The following is a 26,085-nucleotide window of genomic DNA, read 5'->3' on the forward strand; positions in this document are numbered from 1 at the left end:
GTTACATTTGCAATTTCGTTTATTTTGTATATAAATTTTATGACTAATGCACATTTTGTTAAAAAACAGTACATAAAAAACAAATAGCAGTCCATCTACTAGCTAACTTCTGTATGACACAAAGATAAACATGATCATTAATTTAGATCGTAGTTATTATGTAATATCATGTTTACCAACAAGTTCATGATAATTGAAAGTGTAATAACGTTTGTGAATGCTTCACACGTTTACACTGCCTGGTCGCAATTTTTCAAAAAATGCAAGACTCTGGCCTCTCTGGTTTGGCTACTAAATCTACTAAAACCAAAGATGATCATTTCCATATTCTCAGAAATGCAAATCATATTTGGTGTGAAATATTGTAATTCCAAAATTATATCTATTTGTGTTCTGCTGTCACCACCGGGGTGTGTCAGAGGAATATGTGTATGCATGTAATCTGAGTGGTGCAGAAGGACCCATAAAATGTCAACAGCCTTGAAATGACTTGCCTTCACCGACCACAACTTTCTGCACAGTGAGAAGATCTGCACCACATCTGGAAAGTCATGCATAACGAAAGATTGTGTCAATAGTGCAGTATGAGTTCATCAACCTTCAGGTTGATGTTGTTTTCCCCATCTTCATATATTGTAATGTATGAAGTGTGATTGCTTAATTATACTCTGTAATTTTTATTAATATTTATTGAAAAATCATGAAAATTGCATCTTGCACAATTTTTTTATTTGTCAGAGAGGTGGGTGTCACTAGTTGCCCTTGATTTGGCCCCTGGTCCTACAGCCAGTTCAAAAATGTGAGAATCATCTGAGCAGATTAAAGACTTGGCATTAGGGCGTAGCTATTCATGGAATCTGTCCTTTGACCCTTCTTTGTTACTCTTGCTTTGGCTTCCGGCTCCTACACAGTTTGAGAATCAGGAAGCGCAACGCAGTCACCGCAAGACAGCCAAGCGCCAGCAGAACTGTTGCCAGGAGAGTGATGACGTCCAGGGAATGATAGGAGTACCAGGGCATCTTGTAGGACTCCGTGACCAGGTGTCCCGCACCCTTGTTCCTCATGACAAACTCCGTCCAGAAGATGGCAGCGTCCAGCGGGTGCATCGGTTTGTCCTTGTGCAGCGAAGAGAGGCGCCGCATGTTCTCGCTGTAGGAGGGCTCGTGGAGAACCTCCCTCAGGGCCTCCAGGAAGCTCCTGCTGTCAATCTTGGTCACGTCCAGCACCTTGGCTGCACCCCGCTCCTTCAGCCGCAACAAGTTCTCGAACTGATCGAACAGCAGAGGAAGGCCAACCACTGGCACTGCATGGTACATCGACTCATAGACCCCATTCGTGCCACCGTGGGCTACAAAGGCCTTGACTTTAGGGTGCCCTAGAAGGTCGTTTTGGGGTATCCACTCCACCAATAGCGTGTTGTTCCCAAGGTTTTTGGGAGTCTCACCTAAGTGCCTCCAGATGACCTTCTGAGGTAGCTGGGCAAAAGCAGCCGCAATTTCGGAGGTGATGTCAACGGGCAGCCCTTTGACCAGTGTGCCCAAGGACATGAGGACCACCCCATGTTCTCCAGAACTCTGAACAAAGGCCTCCAGCTCTGAAGGCAGTGGCTCTGAGGGCTTGCACTGGAACCCACCAATGTAGACAACGTTGGGCATTGTGGGCCGTGGGAACTCAAACACAAAGTCGGACCTCATGAGCCATATGTCTGTGGCCTGTAGAAGATGGTAGAAGTTTGTTTCTGGGCCAAAGTACCTTTCCACAAGTCGGTCGTAATGAGGACTCACAATCAGTCTGTCCATGCAGATGCCGAGCATGTAGAGGAACATGTTTTTCACTCTCTGTAGAAAGGTCATTTTATCTGTCAGGCGTGAACCAGGTGATGGTACATATGAGATTGGTGAAGGGGCAACCACAAAATGCCCTTCTCCTCCAGTGATCCACCTCACATTGAACACTGTGGGCACCTTTAACTCATGTGCCACCAAAACACCTCCTGGAAGCCCTGGGTCTATCAAGACCACATCAAACTGGGCGTCCCTCAGCCTCCTCATCAGATCTTGATTCTCAAACATCTCCACCACCATCTGGCTGGCAAGTCGGTGTATGTCTCCCAGCGTAGTCACCATCTCCCACCAGAAAGAAGCGAAGGTGAACACAGATGCTCCAGCTCTCTGGATCTCCAGCATCTTGCCGAGAAATGATACGTAGAAGTCCGGGTCTTCGATGTTGATAGGTTCTAGCAGCGTAATCGTGATGGAGTCGTAATGCGGGGACTTCTCCTTCACGTACCAGCTGCTGGACGTCCGCACAACTGTTACCTGGTGGCCCCTGGCGTGGAGCTCCTGGATCATTAGCTTCATGTTGATCCAATGGCTGCCATCGACAGGGAACACCAGCACTTTGCCACCCAGTGCTACATGTCGGTGGAAGGAGAGGAGAACTGCACCAAGCACTAGTAATAAACATCTCAGGTTCTGCATGGTCACCATTGGTCCTCTCTGCAAAGACAATGGCAACATGAGGTTCTCTTTAAAGAACAGTTTGATTGCAGCTACACAGTGCCGAACTTCTGGAATGTTCTTTTGAACATTATGCTTGTTGAGTCAAAGTGCTGGAAGAAGGTCCTGAGAAGGAAGTTTGCTTTGCTTAGACATTGCTGCCATGCCCAGCTATTGTGTAATCATCTATTTACACAAGAGCAGGCAGAAGAAGTGCAGAACGTCTGAGGAAGAACATATCTTGTTCACAATAACCTACAGGAAGCCTTAGGAGAAGGGAACTCGAATTTATGGTTCTTCTGTGGACTCACAGACGCTCAGAACTTTTCTCAGTGTTTCTTGGAAGACTTGACCCAATAAAATATTTCACAAGCTCACTAGCATGCCAGCGAAGTACGGGAACTGTCTGACCTGACCACCTCTTCTGTTTTTTTTTTTTTTTCAAACATGCAACGCCTCGTTTCATGTCGGCCACGTCAAGTCTTAAAGTGTCGTGAGAAAGCGTCCAGATGGGACCGCGGTACGTTACCTTGTTTCCTGCGTCTGAGAAGTGGAGAACTTTGAGCCCGGCTCCTGCGGCCCAGCGAAGCCCCGGTATTCATGTTGCATAATGTAGTGGGGGTTGGATCATGCCGGGGAATAGTGGACTGCAGCACGCCCACAGAGAGAGAGAGAGAGTGTGTGTGTGTGTGAGTGTGTGAGTGTGTGTGTGTGTGTGTGTGATAGAGAGAGAAAGAGAGAGCAGGTCAGAGGAAGAGGAAAAGGGAGGGATAGCGGCTCTCCCAGCCTCCTTGGGTTTCCTTCCACCCCACCCTAGGGCAACGCAAATTTCAGTTTCTCTCTCTCTCCCTCCCTCCATTATCTTCACCCAGACAAAACATTCGCCGGCACAACACAGAAGTGCACCGCAAGCGTGCAACAGATGGCCTCAGCGCCTTGCCACACACACAAGGATCTCATGGACGTCATGATCATGCAAACAGGCTATATAAAAAAGGCCCTGATCCAGAAGTTTAAAGTCATTTGTAAAGTCAATATAAATACTGAACACAGCATTGTATGGTTTATGAGCAAGCTGTCAAATGTCTTGTCGTTTATTTTACTAAAACAATGCAGTAACTGCATGAATAAATACTAATATCACATTGATCATAAATGTGTTCTGTTCCATGTTAGTTCCATAATCATTTGATAATTTTTCAGCCTTCTGGTATTCATTTATTATTTCATATGACAGGGATAATGCATAGCAGATGTAACTTTACATGAAACAAATTTATTGTTGTTGGATAGAATTTAAATGCCACCTAAAAAGAAATAATAATAATCATTATAATTATAACCCCTGTAGATTTTGTGTAAAGCCTTAAAAAAACAAGCACACGTTGACATATTTAATACCTTTTTGAAGGGGACAAGCAGACTGACTAATTAAGTGGTTTACTGTATGATGAGTTGATTGAAATTTAATTGACAGTCATGTTAAGCAGGAGTGTCTAGAATTGAACTGAATCATGCTGCATGGTGTGGAAAGGCCTCATCAACCTCAGCATTTCACTCATCAGTTGTGTAATTCGACCCACGACCTCCAGAAAGAGAAGGAAACTGAAAGAAGAAGAAGAAAAGAAAGTCTAATATAGGACCTGCTTTTTTTCAGTTCCCTTCTTACTGGTCGGGCACAGAACATCTGGTACCAGGCGCCAGAAGACGGTTTTATTACCACCATCATGATTTATCTGGCCTCTGTGGTGCTCGCTGTGTCGCTATCTGTGGGTTTAGGAGACGTGGGCGACTTCTCGCCATGTCTGAACCTCTTCCACCGCTCCTGGCCGCCAAAGGTCATCGGTGGGACCCCGATCTGCCAGCGCTACGAGAACAGGTTCCACTTCGCCACGCTGTACGGGCGCCAGCGCCGATCACCCTGGTTCTCCGCCTACATCTTCAGCCCCCCAGCGGGGAAGAGACCCAGAGCTGACTGGATGTTCGAGCCACAGGTCAGAGCCAGGAATACATTTACATTTACATTTACAGCATTTATCAGACGCCCTTATCCAGAGCGACTTACAATCAGTAGTTACAGGGACAGTACCCCCCTAAAGACACTTAGGGTTAAGTGTCTTGCTTAGGGACACAATGGTAGTAAGCGGGATTTGAACCTGGGTCTTCTGGTTCATAGGCGAGTGTGTTACCCGCTAGGCTATAAATCATCATACAGCAGGGGGAGCGGGGCAAATTAAAAAAATTTGCTGACATTTTACATATAATTTCCCTGTCCTTAGATTTATAATCATTCATTTTATTATTATTATTATGTTTTCAATTGACGCTAGACTACATTATATGTGTGTGTGTGTGTGTGTGTGTGTGTGTGTGTGTATGAAAAAATGCTTCTTCCTCGTACTGTACTTTTTTGTTTCATTTGCATATCATACTGTAATTTCTTATATGGTCTTTTTCTTTTTCAAAGTGTAATATTTCTGCTCCTTGCCCATTTCTTTCACTTTGCAGATGCACAGTTAATATTTATTCACATCTACACACACATCCTCACAAACATTTTTTTATTGTATTTAACTCTACTTTTGTATGTAGAGTGCAAAAAACATTTGACATATGACAACATGACAATATGACAACAAACACCGAATCCTCTATTTATGGTGATCGGAAATCCAGTATCTCAGATTATCTAATGTTTTCTACAATCAATTAAAAGAGAATTGAAAAAAGTTTCACATTTGTAATAAAATAATAAAAACAAGTGACCACTTTGACATACTGTAATCGTCTCAGCTGTTAACCAGTAAGTTATTCATGCTCTTGTTCAGCTGGCTAGTTCCAGAGCAGATGGGAACATGGTTCCGTTCCCCCCTGGACCTGTGGACCAGAATGTTGTGGAGAGCCAGGCAGTGGATGATGACTACAAAAATTCCAGATTCACCCGAGGCCACCTCAACCCCAGCCTGCACCACACGGACCACCGGGACCGCGTGGCAACTTTCACTCTCACCAATATAGTTCCTCAGCGGCCGGAGTCCAACGATGGGCCCTGGGCGAGCCTGGAGGGCCACGTTAGCAACGTTCTGACTAAATACTGCCAGGGCCCCTCCTACATCGTCACAGGGATCATTCCTTATGTGAGGGACCGGTGGCTGAAGAATCGAGTGGCCATTCCAGAGTACATGTGGTCAGCGTACTGCTGCCTCAACCACAGCAGGAACCTTCCTGAAAACCTCACGGATACGTTTCCAACGTTTGCCGCCATCGGGCGCAATGATCCCAACAGCACAGAAGAGATCGTACCAGTGGACAGGTCCAAGAAAAAGCAAGCGGGGTACGACGTGAGAGCCATGCCTCTGGTTGAGCTGGAGGAGCATCTGGCACGGAGGTTTGGGACGGAGGTCAGTGTGTTTCATGAGCGCTGCGCCTGAGAAAAAATTAATACACCTTTCAACTGAACATGCCTGAATTCATGAGCAGTCTGTATCCAAATAGTCCTCCAGTTCACGACGGAATCCATGCAGCCAGTGAATGCTTGTTTCCTTTGTTTGATTTATGGGTTTTCTTGATCTACAGGGTGGGCCATTTATAAGGATACACCTTAATAAAATGGGAATTGTTGGTGATATTAATGTCCTGTTTGTGGCACATTAGTATATGTGAGGGGGCAAGCTTTTCAAGATGGGTGGTGACCATAATGGCCATTTTGAAGTCGGTCATCTTGGATCCAACTTTTGTTTTTTTTCAATAGGAAGAGGGTCATGTGACACATCAAATTTATTGGTAATTTCACAAGAAAAACAATGAGTTATTTACAAGTTTCTGACCACTTATAAAATGTGTTCAATGGCATCAACCATTCCCATTTTATTAAGGTGTATCCGTGTAAATGGCCCACCCTGTACTGTATAATGATGTACTGTCATGTGTAATTTTTTTTCTTTTGTTCCTGTCAGCAATATAACTTATTTATTTTAAAGCCAGATATCCAACAAACCTTGATTATCAATATGTATTTTAACATTTTGTATAATAAATTCCAGAGAGTCACGTTCTACCTCCATACACTCAAAGAAACACATACATAAAGCTCATTAGTTAATCAGTGTTTCTAGCTGAGAATCAGATAGACATGTTACTTTGAAAATATTAAAATACATTCATAATTTAGCAAATAATGTAATCCTTTTTGTAAAATGGAACATTCCTGATTTAAAAGTTTTCCATTATCTACACAATCAGAATATTTGTAGTAGATAAAACTGACCAGCAGGTGGCAGAGTGTTTTTTTTCTGCACAAACCAATTGGTCACTTGAGCACCAACAGGCACTCGTCTTGTGAAGAGGATCGTGTGATTACGTGGCTAATTAGTTGGCTAATTGATCTTAAGTGAGAGCCAAACACCGCCACTTTGGTACAAGTTGTTTCGTGGGCGTGGCCAAAAAATTACATCAAAAGGAGACTTGAGTAATTCAGGTGAGATCTTTGAGATTTCAATTTTAATTTTTTTTTTCCATACCTTAAGTAAACCTGTTAATAAAATAATTAAAGGCAAACAGTTAATTAATCTTCAGAAGAAGAACGCGTCTTACAATATCTTGCAATTACAGAAGCAGGTATTGGCTGAATAAGTCAACTGTATAAATCATTGTTTTTCATATTCCTCAACCTATCAATAAAAAACATGCTTCCAACCAATCAATCGTGCTTTTGGTAAATTCCACCAGGTTAATGAACAACTACTAGATCTGGAGTCTTACACCTCAGTTAAACTGAGTTTAGAGGGGGTGGTGTTTTTTTTTTTTTTTTTTAAGGACATGTCCTAAACCCACTTCAGGGAAGCTGGAGTCAATCCCAGCAATCACTAGTAATCACAGAAAATGCTGGCGGACGAACGGAAGATGATGTCAGGCAGGCTGAACTCATAGCAGAAGACAGATCTTTGCGAATCTGTCAGGCCGGTTTAGCGCAAAAAGACCTTTCTGCGCTTCAAGAATTTGAAACGTTGCCACACGCCTGGCTTCTTCATCTAATTCATTCAGGGAACAAAGCGGATGGAGAGATTCACAGCACGGCCCTCCAGAATTTAAGGCCATCGAATGTTATTTCTTAGCACCAGACTGCAGATCATGGTGGGTTAAGGGAGGCTGTTTAATGTAGTTGAAATTAAATCCTTATCAATGTTAAATTCAGACTGCAAAATGGACACTGGCAGTATAAAAATCACACCAAAAAAATTATCACTACTTTTAAGTAGAACCTTTTTTGAAGGGGGGCAAAAAGGTTCGGCACGGGGAAAGTCATCAGTGAAAGTGGGAGCAGACAGAAATAATTGCTGTATTATTTCCATATTGTTTATTTGAATAATGTACTTTTTATATTACACTTTTAAGATTCAATATTGGTTTATTGTCAGTACAACAGTATATACAGTATACCGTATATTGAAATAAAGTTTCACACAGACCCCCCATAGTGCAATAATAAAAGAAAGAAAAAAATATATGTATATACACACTAAACTAAACTATACAAAAAACTAAAACTTAAAAAATGTGCAGTATCTCTATGAGATAAAGGTAAAGTAAACTTTTGTAAATAGTCTTCATGCTATTTATTTTTTCTGCTCTCGTCTGTCGACTTTGTCATGCCATTTCGGGGTGAGAACGATGAGGCGCGAACGCTCGATATCTGAAAAGGTGGTTTTAATAAACGAAAAGACATGGAAATAACATTAATGCAGAACTCGGGGTGAGGGAGAATGTAACAAATATCAGGGTAACACACATGCATGTGTTAGGCAGCACCTGGCCAGTCCTGGACTGCCTAGACATCACACACTTTCAGCTGTGACAATGAAAATGATCCACTAATAAAGCATCATCTTATATTACATTATCTCATCTTATCATTATTTTCACTCTCTTTCCCTCTGCACTATATTATAATTATTTATTGGTAAATTTTATGCAAATTCTATGCTCAGCTGTACTGGGCCGAAGGAGAACGTTAACCCATGCGGCCTCTCCACCGGCTTCCACGGGCGTCAGGCAGGAGCTGCGCGCTTGTCCTGAAGATGAGGCGAGGAGACAGATGTTTACTTTAAAATTGCGTACCTGCTCCGCTGCCCTCGGCAGAGGCCCAAAGGACCGAACTTCGCAGTGTCCTCCCTTCAGACCTGCGAGAATAACATCAGATGAAAACGTCCCCGGCCCCTGCGACCGGGACACGTTTCTCGTCAAGGCGAGGTCGCCGTCAGCTCGGGGTTCTAGATGTTCTGACCTCCGGGCGACTGCAGATGGGAGGACATTGCTCTGCGGCCGCTGTCACGCTGACCGCGGCGCCAGTCAAGGGCAGGACGGCTGCGCTTTAGTCATCCACCCTTGGCGAGCAAACCCCGTTTCACCACCCCCCACCCCCTGCTAGGTTCCCTAGAGCAGATGAACAAGGCTGGGTTCCCGACCCCCAGCCAGAAGAAGGTCCTCTTGGCTAAAGAGCGTCCAGAATTCCAGGAAGGGGGCGGGAAAAAAACGTGACTGACAAAAAGAAAACAGAAAATGCACGAAAATGACAAGAAAAAAGAACACGAGGGCAGAATGTTCTTTTTAAAAAAAGCATTGTGACCTTATGCTCAGCTTATTAATTCTTATTCTTCAAGCTCCCACAAGGTTGCCCGAAGGGACGGCCGTCCTCCGAGAGCTAATTTCTAATAACACTCTAATTACACATCCTATACTCCCAGCCTCGGCGGGGCTTAACAACGTCTTACATGCTTCATGCCGCGTCCCTTATGGTGGACTGTCAGCTGATCTGACAGGTCACACTCAGTGGGCCTTTAATGAAGGGGGACACCTGCTGGCCAAAAGGGTCGGCACGGGGAAAGTCGTCAATGTATTTTTAGGAAGCGGGAGCGGACAGAATGAGGGTCATTTCTTTTTTCGGCGTGGGTGGGGGGCAGAATGCAGAAGTGGAGCTTGGAACGTCATTATCCTGTATTAGGACTCTGGTCTGATTCCTGTGGCGAGACACGTGTGCTTTCAGGAACTTTGCTGGATTTTGTCACCGTCTTTGCGTCCCCTTTTTGTCCAGGAGGACGTCTCCTCCCGCCGCACTGGTCTCAGCGTGACTCATGAGCATCAGAGAGACAGAGGAGTGTGTAAGTGTATGTCATTCTCTATCCTTGTCTCTGTCTCTTGCGTTCTATCTCTCTCTCTCCCTCCCTCCCTTCCTCGCTCTCTCACTCTTGGTCCTCCTCCTCCTCCTCCTCTTTCTTCATTTTCTTGCTTGAGCCGTGGCCACGCGCTCGCCCAGTCCCTCGCTCTCGGCAGAGCACCTGCTGGGAGTGCGTCTCTCTCACCTGTCCACCTCCCCTCCTTTCTCTGCGGTCTCCTCAGGTCTCAGGTGGAGGGTGTGCCCTCACCTTTAACCAGGCACCATTTCCGCCGCAGGAAGACCCACGCTGGCAGCCCAGCCCCTCCCGCGGCTCAGCCTGGGCAGGAAGACCCTGGTGGGGGCCGCCGTGGGCGTCATGCTGGTCCTGGTCCTGGTCGTTCTCATCCCGGTGCTGGTGAGCACGGTGGGCGAAGACGCCGGCCACTACGAGATGCTGGGCACCTGCCGCATGGTGTGCGACCCGTACCAGGACAAAGGCGGCACCACGGTCGGCACCATCAGCACCAGCCTGCAGCAGGAGGCGGAGGCGCTGAGCGACCACAGCATGGGTCCCCCTCTGCCCACCTACGCCCACGGGCCGCAGGGCAAGCCTGGGCGACCTGGGAAACCTGGACCTCCAGGACCTCCTGGAGAACCTGGCCCCCCAGGGCCAATGGGACCTCCGGGTGACCGGGCTGAGGTGGAGCGAACCGGGATTTTAACGCTGGGGGGACGGCTGAGCACCACCAGCTACTCCACTGTCCCCCGCGTGGCTTTTTACGCCGGCCTCAGGAACCCGCAGGAGGGCTACGACATCTTGAAGTTCGACGACGTGGTGACCAACCTTGGGGGGAACTACGACCCGGCCGTGGGCAAGTTTCTCTGCAAGATACCCGGCACTTACTTCTTCACCTACAACGTGCTGATGAGAGGCGGGGACGGGACAAGCATGTGGGCTGACCTGTGCAAAAACGGGCAGGTGAGTGACGACCTCAGCTTGGCTGATGAGGCGTGACTTTAGTGAGACGTGTTTTCTGAGGAAGCATGAGATGGACAGTCAAGAGGAAACAGCTACAGATGAAATCAAATTTTAAATCCTAGCGATGTATAAGACAAATAAACTCACAGCTTCCACTGGTTGCGACGCTTCTGTACCCAGCTGCCCCTGCATGGGCCAGGGGCTTGTTAGGGTTTCACCAAAGTGCAGTGACTGATCGGAATATGCACACTTACTCACACTCACGAAAACAAGAATGCGAGCTGGATGTTTAGAGCACAGGCTACACACCAACAAACAAGGCAAATATGTCAGAATTTATCACGGAAAGAGGTTGGTGTATGGTTGAAAATTCCGGTCCGGAGTTTGTTGTTGACTGCATGTGTTCCTGATTTCCAGATTGTATATCCATATGTTGCTCTGTATAAATCTACCCTGGTTGTGACTTGTCCTTGTTGGATCAGGGTAACATGCCCTGTCTTGGAATTAATCCCCTGTATTTGTAAATCATACCATTGCATCTTCTGTTTCCTGCTGGCACAGATTGGCACAACATGGTATAAGAACACATTTAAAAATCAATGGTGGCCTAGCGGTTAAGGAAGCGGCCCCGTAATCAGAAGGTTGCAGTATCAAATCCCGATCAGCCAAGATGCCACTGAGCAAAGCACCGTCCCCACACACTGGTCCCTAGGCGCCTGTCATGGCTGCCCACTGCTCACCAAGGGTGATGGTTAAAAGAGGACACATCTCATTGTGTGCATCAAGTTGAATAATATCATGTAATTCAACTTTCATTTAATAATAAAAATGGCTGCACATGTCAAAAGTTCAGATGTCCTTGGAAGGTCTATTTATAACCTCAAAGTTTTCCTTCTAAGATAGAAGCATTTGCCCTAAGTGATTTTTTTGTGCTATCTACTTTTTGTGTGTGTGTACTTGGCCTTCCAGACTCGGACTCAAAGATCAAGTGGGCAGAGAGTGAGTCTCAGGCAACTCATTGGCCCCTGGCATCTATCATTATGTCATACTCAATCAGGACTGTCTCTCATGCCCCTAAGGAAGACAGGGGCTCCTAAATAACTTCTCAACAACACACACACACAATCTTGCGATATTTTCTAGGATCTTGCGAGTGGGAGGACATTGACGGGTCATCACTGATCAATGTTCTTGCATTCCAAGAATGAACCTATATAATGCTATAACGCTTAATTTCTATATCAAAAAACAATGGTTTAAAAATATTTAAGGCATTTTAAGGCCTTATCCAGAGCAATTTACAATCAGTAGTTACAGTGACAGCCCCCCGAGAGACACTCAGGGTTAAATGTCTTGCTCATGGACACCGACTACCACCTAATTTTCCTTGGTCATTGCAATTATCAGTGAAAATAGGTTCTTCCCACTATAACAACCTATATGGCTGGACTTCCCTTCAAGGATCGGTTCATTACTATCTCATTGGCACCCATAGTGCATTAGATGGGGCCGCAGGAGTATCTTTTTGCAACACTAAGTCGCAATGCTAAGCATGCAAACAAAATCCATGCTGAATCACGCTTCTCATTTGTCCCTATGAGCTCATCAAGACGTAACATGTACAGCGCCACAAGGCCTTTTCCTCCCTCTCGGCACTCGAGTCCAGGTGCAACAAAACAACCGCCCAGACCAATGATTCAGCTTCCCAGCGCTGAGTTCTCAAAACTCCTGTACAGTCACTTTGCGGCACTCTTCGCTGTCAGAAGAAGGACACGCCAGCCTGACCTTGAGCCGTCCAGCGCCGCAAAGCAACGTCCCTGTGGAGGGACACTTACTAAATCACCGGCTGACTCAAACTGGCCCTTCTGGTTGAGTCACCGGCGTTAGTCAGCACGTCGCGAATCCTACATTGCGCCCATGGGGACACCCTTGCTCTGCCGCAAAAAAGATGCCCTGACATTTGGATGATGGTGGAACGTGTCCACCCTTCAAGTAGAGTGCTGAGGACAACTGCAAATTTGGACACGTTGGGCACGTATGATCGCCGATACCGCAGTCTTTTGCTTGACTAGCCTTCTCTGGTTTGAAGATAGAATGTTTTATTTGGCCCGTTGAACTTCCTTGACTGTGCTGAGTGAACTTAAGCCTGAAAGTTTGGAAAATCTGGTCTATTTCAGGTGTCAAATCTGTCAAACTATTCCATACTCTACATGCTTTTAGAAGACGTTACTTCTCGTATTTAAAGTGTTCTCCAACTAGTTTCCACCAATGACAATATGTACTAGAGCTTGATCTTGATTGATGGTTGTCAAACTAAAGTGAAGCGATTGTCACTTGTGATACACAGCAGCACAGCACGTGGTGCTCACAGTGAAATTTGTCCTCTGCATTTAACCCATCACCCTGAGTGAGCAGTGGGCAGCCATTAAAGAGTAAAGTAGTAGAGGATGGTTTCAATCATCGACCTCTGGGTTATGGGCCCAGCACGCGCCCGCTGCACCACTCTGCTGCTCATCACCCTAGATGGGACTCGAACCCACAATCCCTGGCTTAGGAGGCCAGTGCCTTATTTGAACCAGTGCCTGGTTTGAACTGGCAATACGTTCAAACCAGCATGAGGCTTGTTTGCTCGCGTAAGGTCAAAAGCGTCACTGTGTTCCTCCGACTTTAAATTTGGTTTCATATAATTAAAGATCAGTAACACACCAACAGAATTGGTAGTTTGTTTCTCCTCTTCCCACACTTACTGCATAGCGCTGTAGCTAGCATCAGTGTGAAAAAAGTGAAAAAAAGTTCTGCTTACTTCAGCGAATAAGTCATACCTCTAAGGAAAGGAATCACCCTAAGTCCTTCAATGAATCTTTTCTAGAGCAGCGATTTCCTGTGGTAGTAAGTGGGATTTGAACCTGTGACTTTGTGGTCTTCTGGCACGCGCCACTGATTTGCCTCACTTGTTGTTCTCTTGTCAGGTGCGCGCCAGTGCCATTGCTCAGGACCAGGACCAGAGTTACGACTACGCCTCCAACAGCGTCGTTCTACACCTGGATGCGGGGGACGAGATCTTCATCAAGCTGGATGGAGGAAAAGCCCACGGAGGGAACAGCAACAAGTATAGCACCTTCTCAGGGTTTATCCTCTTTGCTGACTAGAGTTAGGGGTTCATCATTTCGGGGCCAGGAGTGAGATGTGGTGTGGGGTGGGGGGGCACACTCTATGGAAAAAGACTGACTGGGGTCAAAGGTCAGATTCAAAGCATCCTCCCAAGGTAGCAATGCTTTTATGGATATGCAGTCGTAGTCACTACCATCGTCATACCATCTGTGCTCTTGGACAGTTTTTATCCCAATGCTGCTATTACAAACGTTGAAATTAATTGAGCCGCGTACAGTCGCCTGCATTTCTCTCCCAGTTCTCAGTGATTTACGAGTGTTTTGGGTCTTTTTTTACATTCACTCCTTGTGAAATTAATTGTTAGTAATACCCACATATATGAATTTTGAAAAAAAAAAAATGATGTGACAAAAAATCTTGATTCCCTCTCTCTGTGCTGTGGTATGATCTGTATTTTACCTCTGTGACCAATATTAATGCAGACATGTATCCTTCCTATGGAAATAATGTCTTTTATTTAATTATTTACTTGTCTTTTTGTCGTACCAAACCACGTGTCTGAAATATATGTACAGCAAAGCAACGATTGTGTATATTTTGACCCGCAAAAGTTAACGTTCTCGTCTTGGAAAGTTGAATTGCAGTGCTCTATTGTAAACTGTGTTTGAAACTCGCCTTGACATTAAACTGACCTCTGGTTTTCGTTAAGAAATGCACGTTTTAAAGCGTTTTAATCTGCCAATTACAAACTCTACATGTCGCCTAATTGCAAGACGCGCCCTGACAATGCGGTGTGAAAATCACTCGGCCGGTATGCAGGCAAACAGCTTTGTTTCTTCGCCAACGAGAGGGGTGTGACAAAACAAATTATCACAGCGCGACACGTACTGGAGGACGACACAGTTGAAAGCAAGAAAGGGGTGTTTGAAGACAAGAAGTGGCATTAGATGCCAAATATCTGCGGGGTGTGAGAGACACATGCAATCAAAGCGGATACGTCTCGATGCTCCAAACAGGCAGGAAGATAAGGAGGGGGAAGTTGGGGGAGAGATGCAGGCAAGGTTCAAAAGAAAGAGGGACCCCCTGTCAGGGATTTGGATGAACAGTGGGGAAGGTAATGGGGGCTTTTTTTCTGGCTGGGAACAAACCCTCTGTGGAAGAAGGCAAATATCGGGGACAGTCAGAGCGGGTTTTTTTGTCCGTTTCAAAAGCTCGCCGAAAGGATCGATGGCCACTCGGGAGAACGACGAGCAGCTTTCAGACTTGTGTTGAATTGTGTTTTGCTTCTTTTTTTCATTCTGTTCGATCGCCAACACCAACTTTTTGGTCCCGGGCCTATTAATTAACTCCAGGCCGACCAGTTCTTATGCCCTGCTTTCTCCACATATTCTTGGGCCCCTGGAAATATTTTCATGCCCCTGTCCAGGTAGGGATCCCCAAAACGTTTTTTTTACAATAATAAGAAGAGCTGCTGTTCCTTCATCCGTGATTCATACCTCGCTATCAATGCTGCAAAATTGACAAGGGTTACTTCCTTAATGCTGCAAATTGACGCGGGTAACTAGGTCAAAAAGCAATAAACTATGCATCGGAACAGCCATAGACTATACATGCGATTCTGATCGTACGTCAACTAGCCTAAAGCAGTCAAACAATGAACTGTAATCAGAAACAGGAAACGTAATAGGAAGTAATATGAAAATATGAGCACGCTTCGTGTTAGAGCATGGTAGATAAACAGGGCGTATAAAGCTAACTCCACTCCCTGGGACGTCGACCGAGACAGCAGCACTTCCTCTGGACTCAATTAGCGCTGGGGGTCTCTGCGGTGGATGGGTCACCCACCCAGCCTATGATGCACCCACCCCGAGCAGGCCTGTCCACCAGCTCTCCCGGGCATATGAGCGTCAAATTAGCGACTTCTTGTCATCATGACAGTGCGCGAGCAGACAGAAACTTCTGGAGACTTTGGCGGGCGTCGGCGCTTTGGCAGCTCTGGGCTAAAAAAAGCACATGCTTCGAAAATAAATAGCAAGGATAAAGGGGCAGAGGCCATTTAATGGCTTTTTATCTTAATTAAAATGTACTATTACTTATTTACTTGTTTATTATGAATAATAATAGCAATACAGATATATATATTATATTATTATACTGTTATAACTGTTTGACGCCTCTTTGTACCTTCACGGCTGCTTTGTTCACTATTGACGCTTGACAAGATGCTCATTAACATGAGTGAATGATAAGAAAATGCTCAGCATAATAAACCTTCAGGACTGTTGGAAACCGTCCCCGTTGTCCAACTTAAGGTGGTGGAGAGAAGCCAAGAGTATGAAATGCTGCCATCACAGCAAAAGCTCCCTGATTTGAAGAGACGCAAATGTTCTGTTTGCTATTTTTATTGTTTATTACATAACCTCACGTTTTATTTCAGTTCTGTGTCTTCATCATAACAATTAGAAATTGTAAATCTATACCACTGAATAAAAAAAAACATTATAGAACAAGGTAATTCATTTTCATAATTTAATTTTTAAAAATTTAACCATCTCATACTGTAGAGTATATTTTATATGAAATTCAGAATTATTTCTAATGAAATTCAGAATTATTGGCATGTTCAAACTCATCAGCTATTTTTTTTTCAGTTCACTGATGAGAGGTTTTAATGTTGTGGCTGGTTTATGCTGGTCATGCTGGTAATTATTTATTCTTTTTGTCTGAGACTTTTCTGCAGGGACTGCTCATCATTATTAGTAAAGAGGTGGAAGGATGCCCAGAGGGGCTGTGAAGAAGCTGAAAGCTGCTGCTCAATGGGGAACTTTAATGTAGTTTACCACGCTGCTAACACAATACGGAGCTGACATTTACACAGCGAGTCACATCGTTTCATCGCTTCTTCGTGCTCATCAACCCCCGATTGAGCACTAAACTGTGAACTTATTATCCACGATATTTAAATGAGGGGAGGGGACATTCAGATAAGGCGGCACAGAATGTCAGAGCGCTTATCGTTGCACAAACAGAGGAAAGGCCCCGCCATGTCCTGTCCCCCTTTCCCGGCTCCGGCATCTCTCCATCATCGGCACGGCACATCAGGAGGGAGCAGAGGAGAGATACTCTGCAGATAGGCCGGGGGCTAAGTACTGCAGAGCCGCGAGATCAAGGGTGGAATTTACAGCCCAAAGCTTCTGGAGAGCAAATGGAATGTAAGTGAGAAGCTCATCCTGGAAAGTGTGTGGGGGGGTGGGGGGGTAAACTGGTGACAGGGTCAGGGGCGGGACCACAGTCTAATGCTGGTTTAGATAGAATGGTCTTCTCTGGGGCTTTGAAGCTGTAAACCAGTCAGGTCGTCTATTCCGACCTGTGCCCACCACCAAAAAATGCTTACAAGGGGCATGTGTGCATCAGAACTGGTCTGATGATCACGTTTTCTTATAAAAGGAAGGAAGGAAAGGAAGGAAGTCTTGGGATAATGATCTCCTGGAAAGCCATGCACAGTGTCCCTGGAGTCTTGCTGAGGGACACAATGGTAGTAAGTGGGGTTCGAACCTGGGTCTTCTGGTTCATAGGCATTGTGTGGCAGGAATCCCTTTCAAAAACTCTTGGGGGAGTGGTGGCCTAGCGGGTAAGGAAGTGGAATCATAATCAGAAGGCTGCCGGTTCGAATCTCGAGCTGCCATGGTGTCGTCCCCACACATGGCTGCCCACTGCTCACCAATGGTGATGGTTAAAAGCAGAGGACACGTTTCGTTGTGACACCGTGTGCTGTGCTGCAGTGTTCGCTTCACCTTCACTTCAGTAAAGGCGCAGTGTAAATGTGGAGGGGCAGGATTGGGAAACACCGCTGTTGAATCCGTGTTCAGTGCAACATTGAGACTGAAAAAGTGTCCTTTGTACCAAGGGGGGTGAGAACAAGTCACCACACACATACATATACACACCAACATATGCTCGATCACACACACAGCTGAGCTGTAAGTTATGTGACAGGGTGCCTTCTGGTCAGGACGGCGGGTAAAAAAGACTGTAACCATCGTACACACACACACACACACACACACTGACAGACTCTGTGTGGGCGCTTATTATTGCTGGCTGCCCATCGGCCATCGTCACTCTGCATCAGTCTGATGGCAGCTGCATAAAAAAATAAAATAATAAAAAAATGAGCTTCGGCGGAGGGGGGAGGACAGAGAGGAATCCACGAGAAAACGCTGCGAACGGAACTGTCGGCGGCCGGTCTTCTGTCACTTCCACCCCGACCGCTGAAAACCACACGCCACGCGGTGACACGGATCCCGTCCCGCCGCAATTTTCCACGCGTCCGCCATGGGAGACGCTTGAGAGGTGACAAGTCGCCCAGGTGCTGTGGCAGTAGTGGGGTTCACACTTCGTGCAGGGGGGGGGGGTCAGCTGGTTGAAAGCTCAGTCTGTTGACCCCTAGGCTGCTCCTAGCCGTGCCCCCGATGAAAACCGGCAGCTGCTAAATTTCACATTGCGCTTTACGGAACATATGCTAATCTCGCTGTCCTCCGAGGCGCATGCACACCCTGCCATGAACGCAACCGTACACCCACATTCTAAACCCACCAACCCAGGTCAAGGTCAAGTTGTCCCAGGGCCGAGACTAGTGCGTCTTTCGTGGGAAAAGCCACAACGTTAAAACCCCTGGAGGATTCGGAAGCAGACAGAACGAAACGTGTCCTCTGCTTTTAAAACTTGGCCCTTGGTGAGCAGTGGGCGGCCATGACAGGGGCCCGGGGAGCAGCGTGTGGGGACGGTGCTTTGCTCAGCTGCAACTTGGGGGATCGGGATTCGAACCGGCAACCTTCTGATTGCGGGGCCTCTTTAGGTCCCATGTTTGAAAGTTGAAAATGTGTGAATTGTTGAATTAAGAGACCTCGGACAGTTCAGGGACAGAATCCGCCATGCACAGCTCCAGCAGTTAGTCCGAAACACAGCGTTGGTAGAAGAAATGGTGAACATGCCCCGGTCGCAGTTTTTTTAGGATCAAATGCAAAATGAATGAATATTTGCAAGAAATGTTTTTCAGTTTGACAATCAGAAATCTTGTCTTTGTAGTGTAGTAAATTTACATTTACAGCATTTATCAGACGCCCTTATCCAGAGCGACAGTAGTTACAGGGACAGTCCCCCCCTGGAGCAACTTAGGGTTAAGTGTCCTGCTCAGGTACACAATGGTAGTAAGTGGGGTTTGAACCTGGGTCTTCTGGTTCATAGGCGAGTGTGTTACCCACTAGGCTACTACCACCCTACACCAGTAGTATTATAGTTGTGTAGTGGAATTGGGGTTTTATGTTTGTGTGTCAAAAATGCTGGCGTTTGCAGATAAAAGTAAAACATCTCACCTCAAACACATGTGGTATGGTGAATAAAGCTGACTTATTTTGCCAGGCCTGAGCGTATAAATAAAGTTCCGTATTTTGTAATGTTCTACATCGCACTAGTGCCTTTCCACGTCCTGTGTACTAACGTAAATGATAAAAATAGAAGAATAATACGCATAAAGGACAGTACCCGTGCTTCAACACATTAATGAAAACAGAAGCACAGAGCGGCCAAAAGGTCACGTTTATTTCTAAAGAAGAAAGTGACTGAGGATTTACATTCTTCACAAAATTTCCCTTCATACGCAAACATTTAGCAGCAATCAAATCTACGTCCATTCGCCTTGCTCACTACACTATGTACACACGGCCACCCCCAGTGAAGCTCACACTTCCACAGTTTCGGTTTAGTGCATTTAAGAAAATGACGAGCTGTGCTCCAGTTGCTTCAGTAGTGTTTGCAGTCCCATCCTGACCCAGCCCACAGTCACCGTTGCTAGGAGACCAGCAGCTTCACGGCGTACAGCAGGACTCCGGCCAGCCCCAAGGCCGCAGCTATGGCGAGGAGTCGGACGGGCAGGTGCTCCGCCGAGTCCTCCAGCGTGGCGTGGAGGCGGAGGACCTGCCTGTGGGTGTCCTCGCGGGTGCCCGAGTTCTCGATGACGTGGCTGGCCAGTCCGCGCTTCTCGTTCAGCGGCATCTGGGCGCCGACGCGCTGCTTGGCCTGTTCGGGGGTCAGACCGTCCCTGTGCATCAGCCGGGACAACTGGGTGGCCGGGTCACTGACGGCAACAAAGAAAAAAACATTTATTCATTTCAATTTTTAAAAATCAAATTGAACAGCTAATTAAAAGTGCTAATGGCACCGCTAATGCTTTTCAAGCACTAATGCAGATAACAACCTTGGAAGTTCGATTACAGTATTTGCATTAAATAATTATTTCAGGGTTTTAAGCACATAAAAAGACAGGAAGCAATATGTCTACCAATGAACAATGGATTGCTCTTACTTTCACCACAGTTATTGTAGGTTGTAGCCTAGCAGGTAACACACTCGCCTGTGAACCAGAAGACCCAGGTTCAAACCCCACATACTACCATCGTGTCCCTGAGCAAGACACTTAACCCTAAGTGTCTCCAGGGGGGGGACTGTCCCTGTAACTACTGATTGTGAGGTGCTCTGGATAAGGGCATCTGGTAAATGCCGTGTCTGTCCCAGTAAAAAAAAGGCCCCTTTTAGGACGCATTCACGGAACATATCAAACGTCACCCATGTTGATCAGCGTCCAAACGACGTTACCCGTGTCGGCCAAAAAGAAAAGGACAGACGGTACCAGTACACCACTACAGTGTGGTTCAGGAAGCGGGTGAGGCGGCGCGTCTCAAACAGCAAGGGGACGTCCAGGACCACGTACCGATACCCTGGTGAAGGGGGAACACAGACGAGGCGTCAGTAACGGCATCCGCTGGTGCACGTGAGCAATCAATAAAGCGTCGGGCTTCTATATGTCCTCGCCTCTCAGGAAGTAGAGGAGGATCTGCTTCAGCATGGCTTTGTGGATCTCCGGGTGAGTGATGGAGTTCAGGAGTCGCCGTTTCTCCTCGCTGGAGAAGATGACCTGGCCCAGCTTCTGCCGGTCGATCTCGCCGCCCTCCCTCAGGACGTCTGGGCCGAAATGCTGCACGATGCGGCCGTACGTCGGCGTGCCCGGTTCCACCACTAACAGATGCGAGAACGTGGCATTACAGCTGTGTAATGTAATATAGCATCATTCCAGAATTCATATGCAGCATTTATTTTTTTTATAACCGAGGCCCGAAATTCAAGAACAGAAAGCAAGGGCGAGCGCAGTAAAACAGAAACTGTTCAGTGGCAGATTTCAAGGTATCAGTTTCAGTTAAAAGTTCGGCAAAAAAAAAAAAAAAAAAAAAAGGCATGACCACAACCACCAGCAAAGACTGTAATGGGGTTAATATCTTGGAAAGTGAAAAACCCAGGCACCTGTCCTTGCCACAACGTCGGCATCCACTATGGCGCAGCCAAGCTCTCGGAGGACGGACGATACAGTGCTCTTCCCTGACGCGATCCCGCCGGTCAGGCCCACCAGAAACATCCTGCGAAGGTACAGCGAGAACAAGTTAGGCTCACCAACTCGGTAAAAACTGTGGTTGAACTCTGACTGAAGGTCGTGTGGCGCCTCTGCTGGCCGGACCTGGTATTACAGCGGGGACCGGTCACCTGTTTACAAGAGCTGGCCAGAACCCACAGATAATAGCTCCGACGGGTTCATCACTTATATCTTAATAACTCCCACGAACACGTATGTATATTGTGCACTGTTTGTGACGTAAATAAAAAAATGACCCTATCACAGATATACATTGGTGCGTTAGTCAAATACTGATTCGTGCATAAGTAATAAATAGATAATCTCATGATCAGATCCACGCTGTTTTTAACTGTCTATGCAAATCCGAACACAAGGCAGTCCAAATGCGTTGTTAACTTCCAACAAAAGCCAGATTTTTTGGTGAAACAAGTGCTGTTATTACCTGGTAGCGCCGCGGACGCTGCTAGCGTGGGAAAGCCGCGCCGTCCACGGGACTTACTGGAGCCAAAGCCGGTCAGAAGCGTCCCGATGAGGCCAGTCCGGCTGCCCGCAGGTCATTCCGCTGATACCGGACCAGCGAGGACACGGACCGTGGAGACCTGGACCCACCAGAAGCGTCTCGGTGCGGAGACCAGGAAGCGACTGTCACCGCGCATGCGCAGACGACGGCAGAGCGGCGACGTCGTCGCAGAGCGATTTGGAACCGATCGACACCCTTATCGTTATAATACATTATTTGTATTATAATAAGTGAAGGATTCCTTCACCAAAAAAAGTTTGTTAACTTTCTTAGTGATTGTGAAACCCTGCAGCACAGCACACGGTGACACAACGACACGTGTCCTCTGGATTTAACCATCACCCTTGGTGAGCAGTGGGCAGCAATGACAGACGCCCGGGGAGCAGCGTATGGGGACAGAACCTTGATCAAGGCGACCTCAGTAACCCCACGGCGGCTCGGGATTCAAACCGGCAACTTTCTGACTACGGGCCGGCTCCTGCCACCACTGCCCCACTGTTAGAAAACAGGCTGCTCTTGCCTACCAACAAATGGACAAGTAGATTAAATTCATAGCAGATATAAAATCGTAAGCGGTCACAGTATTTATTCATCTATTCATAACTGAGAAAATAGGTCTGCCTGTAGTGAGGTTTGGTGATGTAGTTCATGTCAAAACCAATATTTCTAGAACTAGGGACACTAAAAAGGGGCAAAAATATTAAATAATAATGCAAAAAAAAAAGTTCTCATTTAGTCCATTTTCTTTAGTCCATTTTCTGCATCCTGGTCTGTAGACACTTCCTGTGCATTGGGCTGGGAATTATGGGAATGTCTGGATCTCTTGCCCCGGTGCACTGCTTCTTCTCCGTTCTCCCCTTCCTCCCTCTCCAGTCGGCCCCTCTTCACGAAGTGTTCGATCCGGGACTCCAGGCTCTCGCAGCGCGGCCTCTCCAGCAGGGGCCGGTAGTTGCGCTGTCGCGACCCCTCCATCAGGCAGCACTGCAGGGAGGAGAGTGACGGGTTGCTGGACGCCTCCTCAACTGTGGATAAACGAAACCACAGACGTTGGCGTTCAACCTTGCAAACGTTATATCGTTCCTTCTTTCTACCGGTTCATCTCCGCGGGTCTCTCACCGGCACTCTGTAGGCCCTGGATCATGCCGTGCAGGACCTGGGTCTTCGTTACAGACTGCACCCAGTGCTGGTGCAGCACGTTCAGGGTGTGGCTGACCTCTTCGGCCTCCTGCATCCACTTCAGGTCCTCAAAGTGGCAATCATAGAGAACCAGAGGGTAATCCACAGCCATACTGGAATAATAAAACATTATTTCAATAAATAAAAAAGGCAATCATGTATAATATTAATAATGTTAGTAATGTACCAAAAACAAAAAATAATCAGTTTAAATCAAATATATATATATTTATACACACACATATATTATATACACACACACACACAAGAGTATTGCACAAGTGTACCACTGTTTAAGCTGCAATAAATTGTATTAACTGTAATCCATACAGTTGATATTCATGTTCTCATTGAACATCAACATCTCGCCTGAGTTATAGTTTGCCTACTTTTTAGTAGGCTTGTTCTTTTATTCTGTTTTATTTTCTCCTTTATTCTATTTTACGATAACTACTACTATACCATAACTATTCCAAAATGCAGTGTTGTATTACAGTTTATTGCAAAATATTTTTTTTTATGTAACATTATGTATACACATTATGCATAAAGAAAAAAACAAACAGTCTCCACAGCTCTGTGCTGCATGTACAGTGTTTGTGCAATAAATCCAGATGGTCATTGATGAAGCTGTAGTCTCACCTGTACTGAGGCTTCCTGGGATTTGCCTCAACATCTAAAAGGTGACTGATAATCTCGGGTGCCTCCAGCTTCTGGCCGACCAGAAGCAACACGGCCATCATGCACCTCACCTGCAGGGGGAGTAGTAGTGGAGTTGAAGTGCAGGTAAGCGGCGCATTACCTGAAGCGCTGGTTACTCGCCGTGTGGGTCCATCACCTGGTGATAAAGGAAGGCGAGCCCCTTAATCTCAAACAAGTACAGGTCGTAGGGGTCCGTGTGGCCAGGCTGGAGAGGCTTCACCGAGGCAGAGAGGATGGTCCTCTGGAACTGGAGCACCCCGTTACCCACGTCCATCTTACAGAGGTTCCTGAAGTCGTGGGTTCCCTCATAACTGCAACAGTGTAAACAATTTAATAAATCTTTCATCAAAAGATAAAGATTATAGATATGACAGAATTAGTGCCAGCCACGACACCCACCGCTTGGCCGCGTCGGCCATGAGCTGCACGTCCAGGGAGCCGCGGGGGAAGTAGTACCGGTAGGTTCTGGACTGACAGTCGAAGCGGGAGCTGAAGCCCATGTCCACCGGCGCCCAGTCCAGGATCCTGATGTCCTGAGGAAGGACGCGATTCAGCATCTTCACGTACGGCAGCTCGGCCGCCTCAGGCTTCGCCTTGGCAGACGCTCCTTCTGGGACGGTCACTCCCAGGCCTCCGGAGAACTGACTAGAGCGAAGGTCAATGGATATGACCTGTTATAAAGGATTATAAACAAGATATCAATTCTGAAGCGTGCATGCAGGGTAGGGTTGTCGACTATCGCGGTTGGTCCAGGACATCCCAAAATATGGACCCTTCTTGTGTAGCTCTGGTCCCATATTACATTCACAGCCTCGTCAGCCAATAATAAACTACTGTAAGCACGGCAAACGTTGCTGTGAGTTCAAGACAGCTTGTCAAACATATCCTCCAAGATCACTTTATATAGATTGATATGATTGATATAGATTATATAGAGCGATATGAGCCGTGCAAACTACAGACTTCATAATGCAGTGCTTCAGTTTCAGAACAGGAAAACTTTATTAAACCCGAAGGCAACTATGAAGAATCCATACAGCGTATTGATAACTTGCACAAAAGGTAAACGTGTTTGGAACAGTGTATGTCCCGCAGGGGCAGGGAAGGGTCCACTGCAAGAAAACCGCCGTTCTATCATTTCATCCTACTTATCGAAACGTCCTACCAAAGGCAACTGTGCATGCCCATAAACACATGCTGCCATCGCAAGGTTTTCAAAGTTTAGTTGGAGTAGTTAAAGGAAAGCACAGTAGGTAAAGAATAAGAATCAGAATCGTATTTATTGGCCAAGTATGTGCAAGCACATACAAGGAATTTGATTCCGGTTGATGGTGTCTCTCAAGTACAATGTTGTGGAATTTGTTGTACTGTTTATAAATAACTATATCTACTGAGTATAAATAAAGCACCAAATGCTTCACAACGTACTTGTGGTTTTTGGACAATAAAATGTCTTAATATTTTATAATAATATACATAATTAAGATACAGGTAAAACACTGGTGGTAGGACAATCTGGTGGCTGTTTGAGCTACCACAGCATACTACTTGTGGTTTATGGACCGTATAATAGTATAATTATTATATAAACATGTTGCACATCGCATTTGTACAGCTAGCAGGAACAGTCGCTATAAAAACGGTAGAAAATTCTGACAAGGTAGGACAATCCGACAGAACACCCACCTGAGAGAAGGCGCTGACCCCTTTATCGGTGCGCCCACAGCGGTGGTAGCTGGAGCTCTGGCGGTCCGGGATGAGCCGGGTCTTCAGCAAGGCCTCGAACAGCCGGGCCTCCACCGTGTTGTCGGTGTTCTCCTGCACGGCGAAGCCCTGGTACTCCCAGCCCAGGTAGGCGAGGCGCAGCGCGACGTGCCGCCGCGGGTGAGAGGAGAAGTCGAAGGGCTGCCCCGGTCCGTCTCTCCGGCCCCTCTTCGCCGCGGGCTCCTGCTCTTTCTTCGCGTCTCTGTCCCTCAGCTGAGCCCTGAGGGACTCCACCTCGCTCTCCAACTGCTGCACCCGGGCCAGCAACGGGTCAGACATGGTCACGAAGTCTGAATGGACAGAAACAACGCTTTTACAACACTTCCCCAACACCAAGACATGCATATATGTTTTATTCTATCCTGCGGTCACATATACACGCGAATACAAAATAATTTACCGGACAAAACATCAAAGGGGGGATTTTATACAACTTCTCGTTGCACATGTGCGTCCCCACCGAGCAGCGGATTCTGTCTCTTCGGTTAAAGTAAATGCCGCAGCCGGACAGGAGAGGGGTGTTCGCGCCTCCTACCGGCCTGGAGTAAAAAAAAACGCGCCCGGCAGAACGAAGCAACACACATTCTGATTACAAATTTCCTGGTCAAAAACGTGTTTTACTAAAAAATAGTGGCCGTTTCACCCATCCAGAAAACACAATCACAGATCACAGACAGATGTGACGTCAGTTTACTTGACTGCCGTACTTGAACTGTC

General features: G+C 46.5%; 4 protein-coding genes and 1 pseudogene across 6 annotated transcripts; 2 read left to right on the forward strand and 3 right to left on the reverse strand.

Moving 5' to 3' along the window:
• Positions 1–4: 4 nt before the first annotated feature.
• Positions 5–3,234, reverse strand: LOC114784348 (UDP-glucuronosyltransferase 2C1 pseudogene; annotated as a pseudogene).
• Positions 3,235–4,184: 950 nt separating this feature from the next.
• Positions 4,185–6,161, forward strand: LOC114784681 (endonuclease domain-containing 1 protein-like). The gene is made up of 2 exons (XM_028970248.1): positions 4,185–4,492; positions 5,327–6,161. The coding sequence occupies exons 1-2, from the start codon at positions 4,226–4,228 to the stop codon at positions 5,927–5,929; spliced, it is 870 nt and encodes a 289-aa protein (XP_028826081.1). The 5' UTR covers positions 4,185–4,225; the 3' UTR covers positions 5,930–6,161.
• Positions 6,162–9,472: 3,311 nt separating this feature from the next.
• On the forward strand, positions 9,473–14,453 carry LOC114784290 (C1q-related factor-like). 2 transcript variants are annotated; one of them, XM_028969570.1, is made up of 3 exons: positions 9,473–9,655; positions 9,894–10,630; positions 13,600–14,453. In XM_028969570.1, the coding sequence occupies exons 2-3, from the start codon at positions 10,028–10,030 to the stop codon at positions 13,777–13,779; spliced, it is 783 nt and encodes a 260-aa protein (XP_028825403.1). In that variant the 5' UTR covers positions 9,473–9,655; positions 9,894–10,027; the 3' UTR covers positions 13,780–14,453. The 2 variants fall into 2 exon arrangements, with proteins under 2 accessions (XP_028825403.1, XP_028825402.1); XM_028969569.1 differs by lacking the exon at positions 9,473–9,655 and having other exon boundaries at positions 9,682–10,630.
• Positions 14,454–19,369: 4,916 nt separating this feature from the next.
• On the reverse strand, positions 19,370–21,861 carry dcakd (dephospho-CoA kinase domain containing). 2 transcript variants are annotated; one of them, XM_028969956.1, is made up of 5 exons: positions 21,706–21,861; positions 21,098–21,210; positions 20,612–20,815; positions 20,430–20,517; positions 19,370–19,877 (listed from the first exon to the last, which is right to left on the reverse strand). In XM_028969956.1, exons 1-5 carry the CDS (start codon positions 21,762–21,764, stop codon positions 19,592–19,594), a joined length of 750 nt encoding a protein of 249 aa, XP_028825789.1. In that variant the 5' UTR covers positions 21,765–21,861; the 3' UTR covers positions 19,370–19,591. The 2 variants fall into 2 exon arrangements, with proteins under 2 accessions (XP_028825789.1, XP_028825790.1); XM_028969957.1 differs by having other exon boundaries at positions 21,649–21,836.
• Positions 21,862–22,292: 431 nt separating this feature from the next.
• Positions 22,293–26,033, reverse strand: pus3 (pseudouridylate synthase 3). The gene is made up of 7 exons (XM_028969987.1): positions 25,769–26,033; positions 25,291–25,658; positions 24,004–24,275; positions 23,741–23,915; positions 23,545–23,654; positions 22,843–23,015; positions 22,293–22,748 (listed from the first exon to the last, which is right to left on the reverse strand). The coding sequence occupies exons 2-7, from the start codon at positions 25,645–25,647 to the stop codon at positions 22,459–22,461; spliced, it is 1,377 nt and encodes a 458-aa protein (XP_028825820.1). The 5' UTR covers positions 25,648–25,658; positions 25,769–26,033; the 3' UTR covers positions 22,293–22,458.
• Between the last annotated feature and the right edge of the window lie 52 nt (positions 26,034–26,085).

This window comes from Denticeps clupeoides, chromosome 2 (assembly GCF_900700375.1).
Source record: "Denticeps clupeoides chromosome 2, fDenClu1.1, whole genome shotgun sequence".
Taxonomy (NCBI): Eukaryota; Metazoa; Chordata; class Actinopteri; order Clupeiformes; family Denticipitidae; genus Denticeps; species Denticeps clupeoides.

Bases quoted from the DNA above. Each gene is read 5' to 3' on its own strand.
- LOC114784681 (XM_028970248.1), top strand. From the start codon at position 4,226: ATGATTTATCTGGCCTCTGTGGTGCTCGCTGTGTCGCTATCTGTGGGT. The intron at 4,493-5,326 runs GTCAGAGCCAGG...GCTCTTGTTCAG, and splicing joins ACTGGATGTTCGAGCCACAG to CTGGCTAGTTCCAGAGCAGA.
- LOC114784290 (XM_028969570.1), top strand. From the start codon at position 10,028: ATGCTGGTCCTGGTCCTGGTCGTTCTCATCCCGGTGCTGGTGAGCACG. The intron at 10,631-13,599 runs GTGAGTGACGAC...TTCTCTTGTCAG, and splicing joins ACCTGTGCAAAAACGGGCAG to GTGCGCGCCAGTGCCATTGC.
- dcakd (XM_028969956.1), bottom strand. From the start codon at position 21,764: ATGACCTGCGGGCAGCCGGACTGGCCTCATCGGGACGCTTCTGACCGG. The intron at 20,816-21,097 runs GTGCCTGGGTTT...CGCATCTGTTAG, and splicing joins CGACGTTGTGGCAAGGACAG to TGGTGGAACCGGGCACGCCG. The intron at 20,518-20,611 runs GCGAGGACATAT...CCCCTTCACCAG, and splicing joins CCTCCTCTACTTCCTGAGAG to GGTATCGGTACGTGGTCCTG.
- pus3 (XM_028969987.1), bottom strand. From the start codon at position 25,647: ATGTCTGACCCGTTGCTGGCCCGGGTGCAGCAGTTGGAGAGCGAGGTG. The intron at 23,655-23,740 runs GTGATGGACCCA...CTCCCCCTGCAG, and splicing joins TCGCCTTCCTTTATCACCAG to GTGAGGTGCATGATGGCCGT. The intron at 22,749-22,842 runs GTGAGAGACCCG...GTTTATCCACAG, and splicing joins CCAGGGCCTACAGAGTGCCG to TTGAGGAGGCGTCCAGCAAC.